Source organism: Lonchura striata, chromosome 36 (genome assembly GCF_046129695.1).
Source record: "Lonchura striata isolate bLonStr1 chromosome 36, bLonStr1.mat, whole genome shotgun sequence".
Lineage (NCBI taxonomy): Eukaryota > Metazoa > Chordata > Aves > Passeriformes > Estrildidae > Lonchura > Lonchura striata.
Window position 1 is genome coordinate 2,165,960 of NC_134638.1, and position 16,545 is coordinate 2,182,504.

At 62.8% G+C, this 16,545-nt stretch overlaps 2 protein-coding genes across 2 annotated transcripts in view; both read right to left on the reverse strand.

Annotated features, from left to right (window-relative positions):
- Positions 1-765, reverse strand: part of WDR45 (WD repeat domain 45) — a 4,082-nt gene extending 3,317 nt beyond the window's left edge. Inside the window, 2 exon segments of the mRNA XM_077789680.1 lie at positions 23-89; positions 717-765. Coding sequence (XP_077645806.1) covers positions 23-89; positions 717-765 — 116 coding nt within the window.
- A 567-nt stretch (positions 766-1,332) lies between these two features.
- On the reverse strand, positions 1,333-13,962 carry GPKOW (G-patch domain and KOW motifs). Its single transcript, XM_077789681.1, has 10 exons — positions 13,757-13,962; positions 13,075-13,595; positions 12,855-12,958; positions 12,000-12,103; positions 10,445-10,601; positions 7,922-8,024; positions 5,408-5,523; positions 4,945-5,014; positions 4,288-4,373; positions 1,333-2,847 (listed from the first exon to the last, which is right to left on the reverse strand). The coding sequence occupies exons 1-10, from the start codon at positions 13,960-13,962 to the stop codon at positions 2,119-2,121; spliced, it is 2,196 nt and encodes a 731-aa protein (XP_077645807.1). The 3' UTR covers positions 1,333-2,118.
- Positions 13,963-16,545: the final 2,583 nt, after the last annotated feature.

The following is a 16,545-nucleotide window of genomic DNA, read 5'->3' on the forward strand; positions in this document are numbered from 1 at the left end:
CCCCGCCCCCTCACCCAGGTGCCCTTTCTCCATCAGCGGCTCCACGTTGAAGATCCGAACCCCCGAGTCCATTGGCCACGCAGAACAGCCTGGGGGGCACGGGGGGCATTGGGGGGGCACGGGGGGCATTGGGGGGGTTTGGGGGGTTTGGGGGGCACGGGGGCATTGGGGGCACGGGGGGCATTGGGGGGCACGGGGAGGTTTGGGGGCTCGGGGGGCATTGCGGGCACGGGGGGCATTGGGGGCATGGGGGGGTTTATGGGGGTTTGGGGGGCACGGGGGGCATTAGGGGGGCACGGGGCGATTTGGAGGGCACCTGGGTGAGGGGCACGGGGGGGCTCTGGGGGTCCCTGGGTGGGTTCAGGGGTAATTTGGGGGTCCCTGGGTGGGTTCAGGGGTAATTTGGGGGTCCCTGGGCGGGTTCAGGGGTAATTTGGGGTCCCTGGGTGGGTTCAGGGGTAATTTGGGGGTCCCCAGGGGGCATTTGGGGCATTTCAGGAGGGGCTGAGTGGTTTTGGGGGTGTCGTGGGAGCGCTGGGGGGGCCAAAGGAGGTTCTGGGGTTCGGGGGTTCGGGTTTTGGGGTTCCGGAGTTTCAGGGGTTCGGGAGTTTATGGTTATGGGGGTTCGGGTTTTGGGGTTCCGGAGTTTCAGGGGTTCGGGAGTTTATGGTTATGGGGGTTCGGTTTTGGGGTTCGGGGCTCCGGCCCCCACTCACTCTGGTCCTGGTTGAAGCGCAGGCTGTTCACCCCCCGGCCCTGCGCCATGGCGGGCGCGCCCGCGGCGGCGGCGCCGCTCCGGGGGGAGCCGAAGGGGGAGCGAAGGGTCCCCAAAACCCCCCGGGACCCCCAAAACCCCAAAAACCCCAAAAACCCCCAAAATCGCCCCAAAATCCTCCAAATCCCCTCCGAGCCCCGCGGCCGCCCGGAGCAGCGAGACGCCCGGCAGAGCGGACTTCCGGTCACGTGGCCGCGCCGCGCCCTATGGCGGCTCGCTCCCGGCAGCCGCGCGCGCTGATTGGCGGAGACGGGAGGGCGGGGCCGCTGCCCGGCGGCGCGCCATGTTGGAAACTGGCGGCGGCGTGCGGCGTCGCCATAGCAACCGGCGGCCGCCATGTTGGAAGCGGGCAGAGCGCCCCGGGGCGGAGGGGAGGGGCCGGGGGGGTTTGGGGGGGATTTGGGGGGATTTTGGGGGGTTTGGGGACCCCGAAGTCCCCGAGGGGAGGGGTCCCCCCTTCCAGCGACGGCCGAGGGAGCCGCCGCTCGGTTCACGCCTTTATTGCCCGTTTCTCTCCTTTATTGCCCGTTTCTCTCCTTTATTGCCCTTTTCACACCTTTATTGCCCGTTTCTCTCCTTTATTGCCCGTTTCACACCTTTATTGCCCATTTCTCCCCAATATTGCCCGTTTCACGCCATTGTTTCCCATTTTGTCCTTTATTGCCGGTCTCACAGCCATTGTTGCCCATTTCAGACCCATTGTTTCCCATTTCTGTCCTTTATTGCCTGTATTCACACCTTGATTTCCTGTTTCCCTCCTTTTTCGCCCATTTCTCTCTGCTGTTTCCGTCTCTGTTGTTGCCCGTTTCACACCCGTTGTTGCCCGTTTCTCTTCTTTATTGCCCATTTCACTCCTTTTATTGCCCATTTCAGTCCTTGGTTGCCCATTTCTCTCTGTTCTTTCCCGTTTCTCTCCATTCTTTCCCGTCTCTCTCCGTTGTTTCCCATCTCCATTCTTTCCCATCTCTCTCCGTTCTTTCCCATCTCTCTCCGTTGTTTCCCATCTCCATTCTTTCCCGTCTCTCTCCGTTGTTTCCCGTTTCCACACCTTTATTGTCCATATAACACCACTGTTTCCTGTGTCTCTGCATTGTTGCCGTGTCACACCCATTGTTTCCTGTCTCTCGGCATTGTTTCCTGTTTCTCTCCATTGTTTCCCATCTCTCTCTGTTGTTGCCGTGTCACACCCGTTATTGCCCATGTCACACCCGTTGTTTCCTGTTCTCTCAGTTGTTTCCTGCTTCTCTCCGTTGTTGCTCATTTCTGTCCTTTATTGCCCATTTCACTCCTGTTGTTTCCCGTCTCTCTCCGTTGTTTCCCGTCTCTCTCTGTTGTTTCCCGTTTCACACCCATGTTGCCTGTTTCACACCTTTATTGCCCATATAACACCGTTGTTTCCCATCTCTCTCTGTTCTTTCCTGTGTCTCTCCGTTGTTTCCCATCTCCGTTGTTTCCCATCTCCGTTGTTTCCCGTCTCTCTCTGTTCTTTCCCATTTCTCTCCGTTGTTTCCCGTCTCTCTCTGTTGTTTCCTGTTTCTCTCCGTTGTTTCCCATCTCCGTTCTTTCCCGTTTCTCTCTGTTGTTTCCTGTATCACACCCATTGTTGCCTGTTTCACACCTTTATTGCCCATATAACACCGTTGTTTCCCATCTCTCTCTGTTCTTTCCTGTGTCTCTCCGTTGTTTCCCATCTCCGTTGTTTTCCATCTCCGTTGTTTCCCGTCTCTCTCTGTTCTTTCCCGTTTCTCTCCGTTGTTCCCCATCTCCGTTGTTTCCCGTTTCTCTCCATTGTTTTCCATCTCCGTTGTTTCCCGTTTCTCTCCGTTGTTTCCCATCTCTCTCCTCGGTTGCCCGTTTTTCTCCCCGGTTGCCGTTCCGTGCCGTGCCGTGCCGTTCCGTGCCGTGCCGTTCCGTTCCGTGCCGTGCCGCGCCGTGCCCGGGCTCTCAGTCCTCGTCCCCGCCAGGTAGTGGCAGATGCAGTCGAAGGGCAGCGGCAGCACCGCGGCGCCCGCACGGCTCAGCTGCACCAGCGCCCGGCCCCGGCGCCCGTCGCGCTCCAGGATCCGGCCCAGCTGCCGGGGAGGGTCGGGATTGCGGATTTGGGATTGGGGATTGGGGATAGGGTCACTGGGGGGTTTGGGATTGGGGATGGGGTTGGGGATTGGGGGATTTGGGATCGGGGATTGGGTTTGGGTGTCACTGGGGGGTTTGGGATTGGGGATTGGGTTTGGGGTCATTGGGGGGTTTGGGGATTGGGATTGGGATTGGGGTTTGGGGATTGGGGATTTGGGGATTTGGGATTGGGGATTTGGGATCAGGGATTGGGTTTGGGATTGGGATTGGGGTTTGGGGATTTGGGGATTTGGATCGGGGATTTGGGATTGGGGTCACTGGGGGGTTTGGGGATTTGGGATTGGGGTTTGGGGGTTTGGAGGTTTGGGGATTTGGGATTGGGGATTTGGGATTGGGGATTTGGGGATTTCGGATTGGGATTGGGGATTTTGGGATTGGGATTGCGTTTGGGGATTTGGGGATTGGGGATTTGGGATTTGGGATTTGGGATTGGGGATTTTGGGATTGGGGATTGGGTTTGGATTGGGGATTTGGGGATTTGGGATTGGGGATTTGGGGATTTGGGGATTTGGGATTGGGATTGTGTTTGGGGATTTGGGGATTTGGATTGGGGATTGGGTTTGGGGTCACTGGGGGGTTTGGGGATTTGGGATTGGGGATTGGGGATTTGGGATTGGGGATTTGGGATTGGGATTGAGTTTGGGATTTGGGGATTTGGGGATTGGGTTTGGGTTCACTGGGGGGTTTGGGGATTTGGGATTGGGGTTTGGGGGTTTGGGGGGTTGGGGGTTTGGAGATTTGGGTTTGAGGTTTGGGGTTTGGGGTTGGGGATTGGGGGTTTGGGGTTTTGGGGTTTTGGATTTGGGATTGGGATTGGGGTTGGGTTTCGGTTTGGGGTTTGGGGTTTGGGTCATTGTGGAATTTGGGGAGTGGGTTTGGGTTGGGTTTGGTGTTTTGGGATTGGGTTTGGGGTTTGGGGTTTGGGATTTCGGGAGGGGTTTGGGGTAATTTGGGAGTCCGGGGGCAATTTGGGGAGGGGTCCGTGGGTATTTTGCTAATTTGGGGAGGGGTCCGTGGATACTTTGGTAATTTGGGGAGGGGTCGGGTGTGATTTGGTATTTTGGGAGGGGTCTGTGGGTATTTTGGTAATTTGGGGAAGGGTCCGGGTGTACTTTGGTAATTTGGGGAGGGGTCCATGGGTATTTTGGGTAATTTGGGGAAGGGGTCCGGGTGTACTTTGGTAATTTGGGGAGGGGTCCGTGGGTATTTTGGTAATTTGGGGAGGGGTCCGGGTGCAATTGGGTAATTTGGGGAGGGGTCCGTGGGTATTTTGGGGAGGGGTCCGTGTGTGATTCAGTAATTTGGGGAGGGTCCGGGTGTGATTCAGTAATTTGGGGAGGGGTCTGTGGGTACTTTGGTAATTTGGGGAGGGGTCTGACCTGGCCCGCGTGCTCCCCCAGCACCACCATGACGCGCTCGGAGCTGCCCCGCGGCACAACCGTCTCCAGAGAGGCCTCGCGCAGCCCTGGGGGGCACAGGGGGGATTTTGGGGGGCACAGGGGGGATTTGGGGGGTCATGGGGGGATTTGGGGGGTCAGGGGGGATTTTGGGGGGGTCAGGGGGGATTTGGGGGTGTCAGGGGGGATTTTGAGGGCACAGGGGGGATTTTGGGGGGCACAGGGGGTGTCAGGGGGGCTCAGAAGGATTCTGGTGGTCCCAGGTGGATTTTTGGGGTCCCAGGAAGGTTTGGGGGGCTCAGGGGGGGGCTTTTGGGGGATCGGGAGGGGGACGGGGGGATTTTGGGGGGTCCCAGAAGGATTTTTGGGGGTCCCAGGGGGATTTTGGGGGTTGAAGTGGATTTTTAGAGGGGGGTTGGGGGATTTTGGGGGTCCCAGAAGAATTTGGGGGGTTAGGAGGGGTTTTGGGGGGTCAGGAGGGGGGTTTTGGGGGGTCAGGAGGAGTTTGGTGGTCCCAGGGGGATTTGGGGGGGTCAGGAGGAGTTTTGGGGGGTCAGGAGGGGATTTGGGGGTTCCAGAGGAGGTTTGGAGGGTCAGTAGGAGTTTTGGGGACCCCCCAAATTTTGGGGGGGGTCTCACCCTCCACCAGGCGCCCGTCGTCCGTGCGGCACACGCAGATGTCGGGGGCCAGCAGGTCCTCGATTGTCATCTGGGGGACCCCGAAATCCACCCGGGAAAACCCCGAAATCCACCCGGGGTCCCCAAAATCCACCCGGGGTCCCCAAAATCCACCCGGGGAACCCCAAAATCCACCCGGGGAACCCCGAAATCCACCCAGGGAACCCCAAAATTCATCTGGGGTCCCAAAAATTCACCCGGGGTGTGGATATTTTTGATCCCGGGGGGTGGGGGGGGGGGTGTCAGTGGATATTTTGGATCCTGGGGAGGTCAGGGGATATTTTGTGGTCCCGGGGGGGTCAGTGGGTATTTTGGGGTCCCGGGGGGGGTCAGTGGGTATTCTGGGGTCCCGGGGGGTGTCAGTGAGTATTTTGGGGTCCCGGGGGGGTCAGTGCTATTTTGGGGCGCAGTTTGGGGGTCCCACCTTGCAGTTGTAGAAGACCCCCCCCCGGAAGGCCGTGTCCACGCAGCGCACGCGCAGGTCCCCGCCAGCCAGTGGGGGGGGGGCGCGGGGGGGCCCCCCGGGGCTGCTTCGCGCTCCTGGGGGGGTCCCCAAATTGCTGAGACCCCCCCCTCCCCCGCCCCAGGGTCCCCAAATTGCTGAGACCCCCCCTCCCCAAAACTCAGCACCCCCAGAGCCCTGGAGCCCCCCAAAACTGACCCCCCCCCAAAATCCCCTCTCCAGACCCCCCCATGGGAACCCCCCCAAAGTTCAGCACCCCCCCACCCCAAAAATGTTGGGGGGCTCAGGCCCCGCCCCCCAATTGGGCAGGGGGGTCACACCCCCCCCCCCAAAGGGCTCCCTCCCCTCAAGGGTTAATGACACCCCCAAAATTAGAGCCCCCCCATATGAAAGGACCCCCGGAACCCCCCCAACATGAGCCCCCCCAAAATGAGAACACCGCCGAACCCCCCCAAAAATGAAACCCCCAAACTCCCCCAAAATAATCCCCCCCAAAATGACCCCCTCAGCCCCCAAAAATGAACCCCCCCCGGAAGTCCCCCAAAATGATGCCCGCAGCCCCCCAAAGTGAGAGCCCCTCAAAAATGAATCCCCCCAAACCCCTCCAAAATGAGCCCCCACCCCCCCAAAATGACGCAATCAGCCCCCCCAAAGTGAGAGCCCCCCAAAAATGAAACCCCCAAAATGAGCCCCCACTCCCCCAAAAAAGAACCCCCCCAAAGCCCCCCAAAACGACCCCTTCAGCCTCCCCAAACCCCCCCAAAATGAGCCCCACCCCCCAAAAAAGAACCCCCCCAAAGCCCCCAAAAATTAACCCCCAAAAGCCCCCCCAAATCGAGAATCGCCCAAAATGACCCCAAAGCCCCCCAAAATAAGAGCCCCCCACAAACCCCCAAAAATGGAACCCCCAAAATGAGCCCCCCCGGGCCCCCCCAAAAATGAACCACCCCAACCCCCCCAGACGGAGCCCCCAAAATAAACCCCCGTGACCCCCCAAAATTGACCCCCCCAAAACTGACCCCCCCTCACCTCTGCTCCGGGGGGGGCTCCCGGCGCTTGCCCCCCCCCCGCGGGGGGTCCTCACCCTGCGCCCCTCCCCCGGAGCCCGGCGGGGAGGGACGGCCCGGGGCACCTGGGGGGAACTGGGAGTGACTGGGAGGGACTGGGAGGGACTGGGGGGGAACTGGGAGGGACTGGGAGGGAACTGGGAGTGACTGGAAGGGACTGGGAGGGACTGGGAGGGACTGGGAGTGACTGGGAGGGAACTGGGAGGGAACTGGGAGGGAACTGGGAGGGACTGGGAGGGACTGGGAGGGAACTGGGAGGGACTGGGAGTGACTGGGAGGGAACTGGGAGGGAACTGGGAGGGACTGGGAGGGACTGGGAGGGAACTGGGAGGGACTGGGAGGGGACTGGGAGGAACTGGGAGGGACCGGGAGGCACCTGGGGGGAACTGGGAGGGACTGGGAGGGACTGGGAGGGAACTGGGAGGGAACTGGGAGGGACTGGGAGGCACCTGGGGGGAACTGGGAGGGGACTGGGAGGAACTGGGAGGGACCGGGAGGCACCTGGGGGGAACTGGGAGTGACTGGGAGGAACTGGGAGGGACTGGGAGGGAACTGGGAGGGACTGGGAGGGGACTGGGAGGGACTGGGAGGGAACTGGGAGGGACTGGGAGGGAACTGGGAGGGACTGGGAGGGAACTGGGAGGGAACTGGGGGGGACTGGGAGGGACTGGGAGGGACTGGGAGGGACTGGGAGGGGACTGGGAGGAACTGGGAGGGACTGGGAGGGAACTGGGAGGGAACTGGGGGGGACTGGGAGGGACTGGGAGGGAACTGGGAGGGACTGGGAGGGGACTGGGAGGGACTGGGAGGGAACTGGGAGGGACTGGGAGGGACTGGGAGGGACTGGGGGGGACTGGGAGGGAACTGGGAGGGACTGGGAGGGACTGGGAGGGAACTGGGAGGAACTGGGAGGGACTGGGAGGGACTGGGGGGAACTGGGAGGGACTGGGAGGAACTGGGAGGGAACTGGGAGGGACTGGGAGGGACTGGGAGGGAACTGGGAGGGACTGGGAGGGACTGGGAGGGAACTGGGAGGGACTGGGAGGGACTGGGAGGGAACTGGGAGGGACTGGGAGGGGACTGGGAGGAACTGGGAGGGACTGGGGGGGACTGGGAGGGACTGGGGGGGACTGGGAGGGAACTGGGAGGGACTGGGGGGGACTGGGAGGGAACTGGGAGGGACTGGGGGGACTGGGAGGGACTGGGGGGGACTGGAGGTTACTGGGGGGGTCTCAGGGGTCGGTTACTGGTCTATACTGGTCCGTACTGGTCCGTGCTGGTCCATACTGGACTCACCGTTGCTCAGGGGTTACTGGGGGTTACTGGGGCTGTCTCAGGGGTTACTGGGGGGGTCTCAGGGGTCGGGTACTGGTCCGTACTGGTCTGTACTGGTCCGTACTGGACTCACCGTCGCTCAGGGCGCGCAGCCCGTGCTGGCTGACGGTCACGACCTGCCCGCCCAGCAGGAGGCGCACGAGAGCGCGGCCGGCCTCGGGCAGCAGCGCCTGCACCTGCACCAGTTAGAGACCAGTTAAACCGGTTAGAGACCAGTTAAACCAGTTAGAGACCAGTTAAACCAGTTAGAGACCAGTTAAACCAGTTAGAGACCAGTTAGAGACCAGTTAGAGACCAGTTAAACCGGTTAGAGACCAGTTAGAGACCGATTACACCAGTTAGAGACCAGTTACACCAGTTAGAGACCAGTTAAACCAGTTAGAGACCAGTTACACCAGTTAGTGACCAGTTAGAGACCAGTTACACCAGTTAGAGACCAGTTACACCAGTTAGAGACCAGTTAAACCAGTTATAGACCAGTTAGAGACCAGTTAAACCAGCTAGAGACCAGTTAAACAAGTTAAAGACCAGTTAGAGACCAGTTACACCAGTTAGAGACCAGTTACACCAGTTAGAGACCAGTTAAACCAGTTACACCAGTTAGAGACCAGTTACACCAGTTAGAGACCAGTTAGAGACCAGTTACACCAGTTAGAGACCAGTTAGAGACCAGTTAAACCAGTTAGAGACCAGTTAGAGACCAGTTACACCAGTTAGTGACCAGTTAGAGACCAGTTAGTGACCAGTTAGAGACCAGTTACACCAGTTAGAGACCAGTTACACCAGTTAGAGACCAGTTAAACCAGTTATAGACCAGTTAGAGACCAGTTAAACCAGCTAGAGACCAGTTAAACAAGTTAAAGACCAGTTAGAGACCAGTTACACCAGTTAGAGACCAGTTACACCAGTTAGAGACCAGTTAAACCAGTTACACCAGTTAGAGACCAGTTACACCAGTTAGAGACCAGTTAGAGACCAGTTAAACCAGTTAGAGACCAGTTAGAGACCAGTTACACCAGTTAGAGACCAGTTACACCAGTTAGAGACCAGTTAAACCAGTTAGAGACCAGTTAGAGACCAGTTAGAGACCAGTTAACACCAGTTAGAGACCAATTACACCAGTTAGAGACCAGTTAAACCAGTTAGAGACCAGTTAAACCAGTTAGAGACCAGTTAGAGACCAGTTAGAGACCAGTTAACACCAGTTAGAGACCAATTACACCAGTTAGAGACCAGTTAAACCAGTTAGAGACCAGTTAGAGACCAGTTAGAGACCAGTTAACACCAGTTAGAGACCAGTTAGAGACCAGTTAGAGACCAGTTAACACCAGTTAGAGACCAGTTAGAGACCAGTTACACCAGTTAGAGACCAGTTAAACAAGTTAGAGACCAGTTAGAGACCAGTTACACCAGTTAGAGACCAGTTAGAGACCAGTTAGAGACCAGTTACACCAGTTAGAGACCAGTTAAACCAGTTAGAGACCAGTTAACACCAGTTAGAGACCAGTTAAACCGGTTAGAGACCAGTTAGAGACCGATTACACCAGTTAGAGACCAGTTACACCAGTTAGAGACCAGTTACACCAGTTACAGAGCAGTTAGAGACCAGTTAGGACTGGTTCATACTGGTCTGCACCACCCGACACTGGTCCATATTGGTCTGTACCAGTCTATACCGCCCTGCACCACCCCACACTGGTCTGTACTGGTCTATACTGGTCTGTACTGCCCCGCAGCGCCCCATACTGGTCTGTACTGGTCTATACGGCCCTGTACTGCCCCACAGCACCCCACACCGTCCGTACTGGTCCATACTGGTCTGTATTGCCCCACACTGCTCTGCACTGGTCAGTACTGGTCTATACTGGTCTGTACTGGTCTATACTGGTCCGTACTGCCCCACACTGCTCTGCACTGGTCCGTACTGGTCTATACTGGTCCGTACTGCCCCACACCGCTCTGCACTGGTCCGTACTGGTCTGTACTGGTCCGTACTACCCCACACCGCTCTGCACTGGTCTGTACTGGTCTGTACTGGTCTATACCGCCCCACACAGCCCTGCCCCGCCCCATACCGGTCCATACCAGTCCGTATGGCCCCACCCCGCCCTGTACCAGTCCGTACCAGTCCATACTGGTTCTGTACGGCCCCACCCTGCTCCGTACCGGTCCATACCGGTCCATACCGCCCTGCCCCGGTCCATACCAGTCCATACCGGTCCGTACCAGTCCATACCGCCCTGCCCCGGTCCATACCAGTCCATACCGGTCCATACCGGTCCACCCCGCCCTGCCCCGGTCCATACCGGTCCCTACCAGTCCATACCGCCCTGCCCCGGTCCGTACCAGTCCATACCGGTCCGCACGGCCCCGCCCCACCCTGTACCAGTCCATACCAGTCCGTACTGGTCCATAGGGCCCCGCCCCGTCCCGTACCGGTCCAATACCGCCCTGCCCTGGTCCATACCGGTCCGTACCAGTCCATACCGCCCTGCCCCAGTCCATACCGGTCCATACCGCCCTGCCCTGGTCCATACCGGTCCATACCGGTCCATACCGCCCTGCCCCGGTCCGCACGGCCCCGCCGCGCGCTCACCTGGCCGCGCAGGCCGCGGTGGGGCCCGGCCTCGATGCTGACGGCGTCGCCCACGCCGGGCCCGGCCTGGGGGGGCTCCCCGGCCCCGGGGGGGGCGGCCTCGGCCCCCAGCCCCAACCCCCGCGGGCGGGGCCGCTGCTCCAGGGGGGGCACCACCCTGCGGGAAGGGTGGCTCAGCTGCGCCCGGCCCCGGGCTGTCCCCAAGGTCGGGGTGTCCCCGAGCTCGGGTGTCCCCAATCTCGGGTGTCCCCAATCTCGAGTGTCTCCAATGTCGGGTGCCCCCAATCTCGGGTGCCCCCAATGTTGGGGTGTCCCCAGTCTCGGGTGTCCCCAATCTCGGGTGTCCCCAATCTCGGGTGTCCCCAATCTCGGGTGCCCCCAATGTCGGGGTGTCCCCAATGTCGGGGTGTCCCTGATCTCGGGTGTCCCCAAAGTCGGGGTGTCCCCAGTCTCAGGGTGTCCCCAATCTCGGGGTGCCCCCAATCTTGGGTGTCCCCAATGTCGGGTGCCCCCAATCTCGGGTGCCCCAGTTCCAAGGTGACCCCGGTTTCGGGGTGCCCCTGGTGATGGGGTGCCCTAGTTTTGGGGCACCCTCAGTTTCACGTGCCACAGTATTGGGGTGCCCTGGTTTTGGGGCACCCTCAGTTTCGGGGCACCCTCAGCTCCGGGTGCCCCGGTTCTGGGGTACCCTCGGCTTAAGGATGCCCCCAATTTCAGGTTGCCCCGGTTTCCGGGTGCCCCAGTTTTGGGTTACCCCCAGTTTTGGGGTGCCCCGTTTTGGGGTTCCCAGGTTTCAGGGTTCCCCAATTTCTGGGTGCCTGGTTTCAGGGTGCCTGGGTTTTGGGATTCCCCAGTTTCAGGGTTCCACGGTCTTGGGGTGCCCGGTTTTGGGGTGCCCGGTTTCAGGGCACCCCACTTTTGGGGTGCCTGATTTCGGGGTTCCCCAATTTCAGAGTTCCCTGTTTCGGGGTGCCCGGTTTTGAGGTGTCTGCGTTTTGGGGTTCCCCAATTTTGGAGTGCCTGGTTTCGGGGTGCCCGTGTTTTGGGGTGCTCCAATTTTGGGGTTCCCGGTTTCAGGGCACCCCAGTTTCAGGGTTCCCGGTTTTGGGGTGCCCTGGTTTTGGGGTTCCCCAGTTTTGGGGCACTCCAATTTCGGGGTGCCTGGTTTCAGGGTTCCTGTGTTTTTGGGTTCCCCAATTTTGGGGTGCCCCAGTTTCAGGGTGCCCGGTTTCGGGGTGCGCAGTTTCGGGGTGTCCGTGTTTTGGGGTTCCCCAGTTTCAGGGTGCCCAGTTTCGGGGTGCCCAGGTTTCGGGGCTCCCCAATCTCGGGGTTCCCGGTTTCGGGGTTCCCAGTTTCGGGGTGCCCCAATCTCGGGGTTCCCCAGTTTCAGGGTGCCCATTTTCGGGGTGCCCAGTTTCGGGGTTCCCAGTTTCGGGGTTCCCCAGTTTCAGGGTGCCCAGTTTCGGGGTGCCCAGGTTTCGGGGTGCCCCAGTTTTGGGGTTCCCCAATCTCGGGGTTCCCAGTTTCGGGGTGCCCGGTTTCGGGGTGCCCTCACCTGGCGAAGGTGCGGCCGATGCCCTGGCCCTGGCTCCAGCCCATCCCCCGCAGCATGGCCAGCCCGAACTGCCCCACGGGCACCGCCTCGTAGTCCTGGGGGGTCTGCGGGCAGGGGGGCGCTCTGGGGGTCCCGGCGGGATTTGGGGGTCCCAGGGGGAGCTGGGGGTCCCCAGGGGGGATCTGGGGATCACCAGGGGGGATTTGGAGTTCCCAGGGGGGATTTGAGGATCCCCATGGGGGTCCCAGGGAGATTTGGGGGTCCCCAGGAAGGATTTGGGAATCCCCAAAGGGGTCTGGGGGGATTTGAAGGTCTCCATGGGGGTCCCGGGGGGATATTTGGGGGTCCCAGAGTGGGGTCCCTGGGGACATCTGGGGGTCCCAGGGACTATTTCAGGGTCTCAGAGGGGGGTCCTTGGGGCTATTTGGGGATCCCGGGGGGATATTTGGGGGTCCTGAGGCGATATTTGGGGATCCTGGGGATATCTGGGAGTTCCAGAGGGTGTTCCTGGGGATATTTGGGGGTCCCGGGGGATATTTGGGGACCCCAGAAGATATTTGGGGGTACCCAGAGGGGGATCCTGAGGATATTTGGGGTCCTGGGGGGTCCCGGGGCTATCTGGGGTCCCGGGGGGGGTCCCGGGACTATTTGGGGATCCCAGGGGCTATTTGGGGGTCCCGGGGCTATTTGGGGGTCCCAGGGCTATCTGGGGTCCCGGGGGGTCCCGGGGCTATCTGGGGTCCCGGGGGGGTCCCGGGGCTATCTGGGGTCCCGGGGGGGGGTCCCGGGGCTATCTGGGGTCCCGGGGGGTCCCGGGGCTATTTGGGGGTCCCGGGGGGGTCCCGGGGGTCTCACCGGCTGCGGCCCCGTGCCCACGTCCCTGTCCCGCTGCCCCGGCAGGGGGATGGCCATGATGGGGCCGGGCTGGCCCGGGGGGGGCTCCTGGCTCTGCCGCGCCTCTGGGGGGGCAGGGGGGGTCAGGGGGGCTCAGGGGGACCCCAAACACCCCCGGGACCCCGCTGGGGGTCAGGGGGCTCAGGGGGACCCCAAACACCCCCGGGACCCCCAAACTCACCCTGCAGCAGCTCCTGCACCGCCTGAGCCTCCACCGAGGGGGGGGCGGCGCTGGGGGCGGGGCTTCTGTGGGGGGCGGGGCTTCTGTGGGGGGCGGGGCTTGGTCCACGGGCGGGGGCAGAACTGGGGGCGGGGCCTGCGCTGGGGGCGGGGCTTATTCCATGGATGGGGTCAGCGCTGTGGGCGGGGCTTCTGATGGGGGCGGGGCTTGATCCATGGGCGGGGTCAGAACTATGGGCGGGGCCTGTACAAGGGGCGGGGTCAGATCTGGGGGCGGGGTCTGTCCCGTGGGCGGTGCCGGTTCCGTGGGCGGGGTCAGTCCCGTGGGCGGTTCCGGTGCCGGTTCCGGGGGCGGTGCCGGTTCCGTGGGTGGGATCAGTCCCGTGGGCGGTTCCGGTGCCGGTTCCGGGGGCGGGGTCGGTCCCGGTGCCGGTTGTCCCGGTGGTCCCGGGGTTCCAGCGGCGGCGGGCCGGGATCAGCGGGATCACCAGCTCCTGCTTGGGGGGCGGGGCCGGCCGCGTGCTGGGGGCGGGGACACGGCCTTAGCCACGCCCACTCAGAGGCAACCCCGGGCGGAAACCACGCCCCCTCGTCTTAGCCCCGCCCAACCCGCCGCACGCGGTGACCGCGTGCCCATTCATAACTCACCAAGCCCCGCCCCCGCCGGCTCCAGCCCCGCCCACCTGAGCAGCTCGCGGCCCTCCACGGCCGTCAGGAAGTCGGTGTCGCTCTCGGTGTCACCGCCCGCGCCGGGCTCCGCGCACGGTCCCGCGGGCAGCGGCCGCCGCCGCTCCGCCCTGCGGCTGAAGGAGAAGGACACCGGCCCCTGTCCCGGCCCCGGCCCCGGCCCCGGTCCTGGCGCCTCGGCCGCGCCATCGCCCGCCGCCATCTTCCGCCGCGGGGCCCTGTGGGAGAGAGCGCGACGATCCAGCCGGACTACAACTCCCAGCAGCCTCCGCGCCGCCCCGCGGGCTTTGCGGCCGCTGATTGGCGGAGCGCCCGCCTATCCGGTGTCGGCGGCGCGGCCCGTCCCGCCCCCTCCCGCGCGCTGCGGCCGCTGATTGGCGGAGCCGCCCGTCGCTCAGCCCCCGCCGCCGCGGCTCGCGCCCGCCGGCCTCGCGCGCGTTGCCGGAGAGACCCCGCGGGGGTACCGGGGGGCGGGGAACGGGAACGGCGGCAAACTGGGGGAACTGGGAGCACTGGGAGACAAACTGGGGGAACTGGGAGCCAAACTGGGAGCACTGGGAGCACTGGGAGCCAAACTGGGGGAACTGGGAGCCAAACTGGGAGCACTGGGAGAGAACTGGGAGCACTGGGAGCCAAACTGGGAGCACTGGGAGGGAACTGGGAACATTGGAGTGAATTGGGAGCACTGGGGCGTGTTACTGGTGGTTACTGGGAGCACTGGGGAGTGTTACTGGTGGTTAATGGGAGCACTGGGGAGTGTTACTGGTGGTTACTGGTCCATACTGGTGTGCAACTGGTCTGTACTGGTGTGTAGTGGTTTGTACTGGGGGGGCTGTGAGGCTCTGCTGCTGCTGCGCCGTCCCCAGGGTGAGACCCCCCCACCTCGGACCCCCCAAAATCCCCTCGGGGCCCCCAGAGACCCCCCCAAAACACGGCTGCACAATCACCCCCCTGCCAGCACAGTGGTACAGCCCACGGCCCCCCAAAAGACACTGCTATACTCCTGTGCCCCCCAAAATCGAGTGGTACAGTCCAAAGCCCCCAAAAACACAGTGGTGTATTCCAGTGCCCCCCCAAACCAAGTGGTACAGCCCAGAGCCCCCCAAACCACAGGGGTGTACACCAATGCTCCCCAAAATCGAGTGGTACACTCCACTGCCCCCCAAAACACAGCTGCACAAATCACCCCCCTGTCAGCACAGTGGTACAGCCCACGGCCCCCCAAAACACACCAGTGCCCCCCCCAAACAAATGGTACAGCCCACGGCCCCCCAAAACACATCAGTGCCCCCCCAAAACAAATGGTACAGCCCACGGCCTTTCAAAACACACCGATGCCCCCCCAAACCGAGTGGTACAGCCGAGACCCCCCCAAAACACGGCTGCACAATCACCCCCCTGCCAGCACAGTGGTACAGCCCACGGACCCCCAAACACACCGGTGCCCCCCCAAATCCAGTGGTACAGCCCAGAGCCCCCCAAACTCGGTAAGACGCCCCATTGCCTCCCCCCCCCCCCCACGGCAGAGTGGTACAGCCCAGAGCCCCCAAGCCCCAGCCTGGCTGGGGAGGGGGACGGGGGAGGGGCGGAAGGAGGATGGGGGAGGGGGACGGGGCGGAAGGGGGATGGGGGAGGGGTCCCCGCCCCGCCCCCCTCCCTTCCCCCCCCGGGGGTCGCACGGAGGTGTCCCCCCCCCCCGTCCCGGTTTTTGGGGTGCTCAGTAAAGGCGGGGAGCCCCCCCCGGTTCCTGCGCGGGGCGCTGCCCACATCCGCTGAGTCAGCCCAAAACCGAGAGCGGCTCCGGGGGCAGCGGCCTCGGGGACCCCAAACCCCTCAGAGACCCCCCAAATCCCCGGACCCCCCCCAAAATCCGGGACCCCCCCCAAAATCCGGGACCCCCCCAAATCCCCGGACCCCACCCAAAATCCGGGACCCCCACCCAAATCCCGGGACCCTCGATCCAAAATCCGGGACCCCGCCAAATCCCGGCGACCACCCCGTTCAAACCCCGAGACCCCCCCAAATCCCGAGACCCCACCCAAAATCCGGGGACCCCCCCCCAAAATTCGGGACCCCCCAAGCCCCGCCCCTCGGGGTCCCCTTCCCGCCACCCTCAGGGGCCGCCCCCGCGGCAGGCCACGCCCACCGCCAATCGCGAGGGATTCCCCGCTCCAAGCCCCGCCCCCCGGGACCCCCGACCCAATCATCGCAGGGGAGTCCCCGCTCCAAGCCCCGCCCCCCCGGACCCCCGACCCAATCATCGCTGGGGATTCCCCGCTCCAAGCCCCGCCCCCCGGGACCCCCGACCCAATCATCGCAGGGGAGTCCCCGCTCCAAGCCCCGCCCCCCGGGACCCCCGACCCAATCATCGCAGGGGATTCCCCGCTCCAAGCCCCGCCCCCCGGGACCCCCGACCCAATCATCGCAGGGGATTCCCCGCTCCAAGCCCCGCCCCCCGGGACCCCCGACCCAATCATCGCAGGGGATTCCCCGCTCCAAGCCCCGCCCCCCGGGACCCCCGACCCAATCATCGCAGGGGATTCCCCGCTCCAAGCCCCGCCCCCGGGACCCCCGACCCAATCATCGCAGGGGATTCCCCGCTCCAAGCCCCGCCCCCCGGGACCCCCGACCCAATCATCGCAGGGGAGTCCCCGCTCCAAGCCCCGCCCCCCCGGACCCCCGACCCAATCATCGCTGGGGATTCCCCGCTCCAAGCCCCGCCCCCCGGGACCCCCGACCCAATCATCGCAGGGGAGTCCCCGCTCCAAGCCCCGCCCCCCGGGAC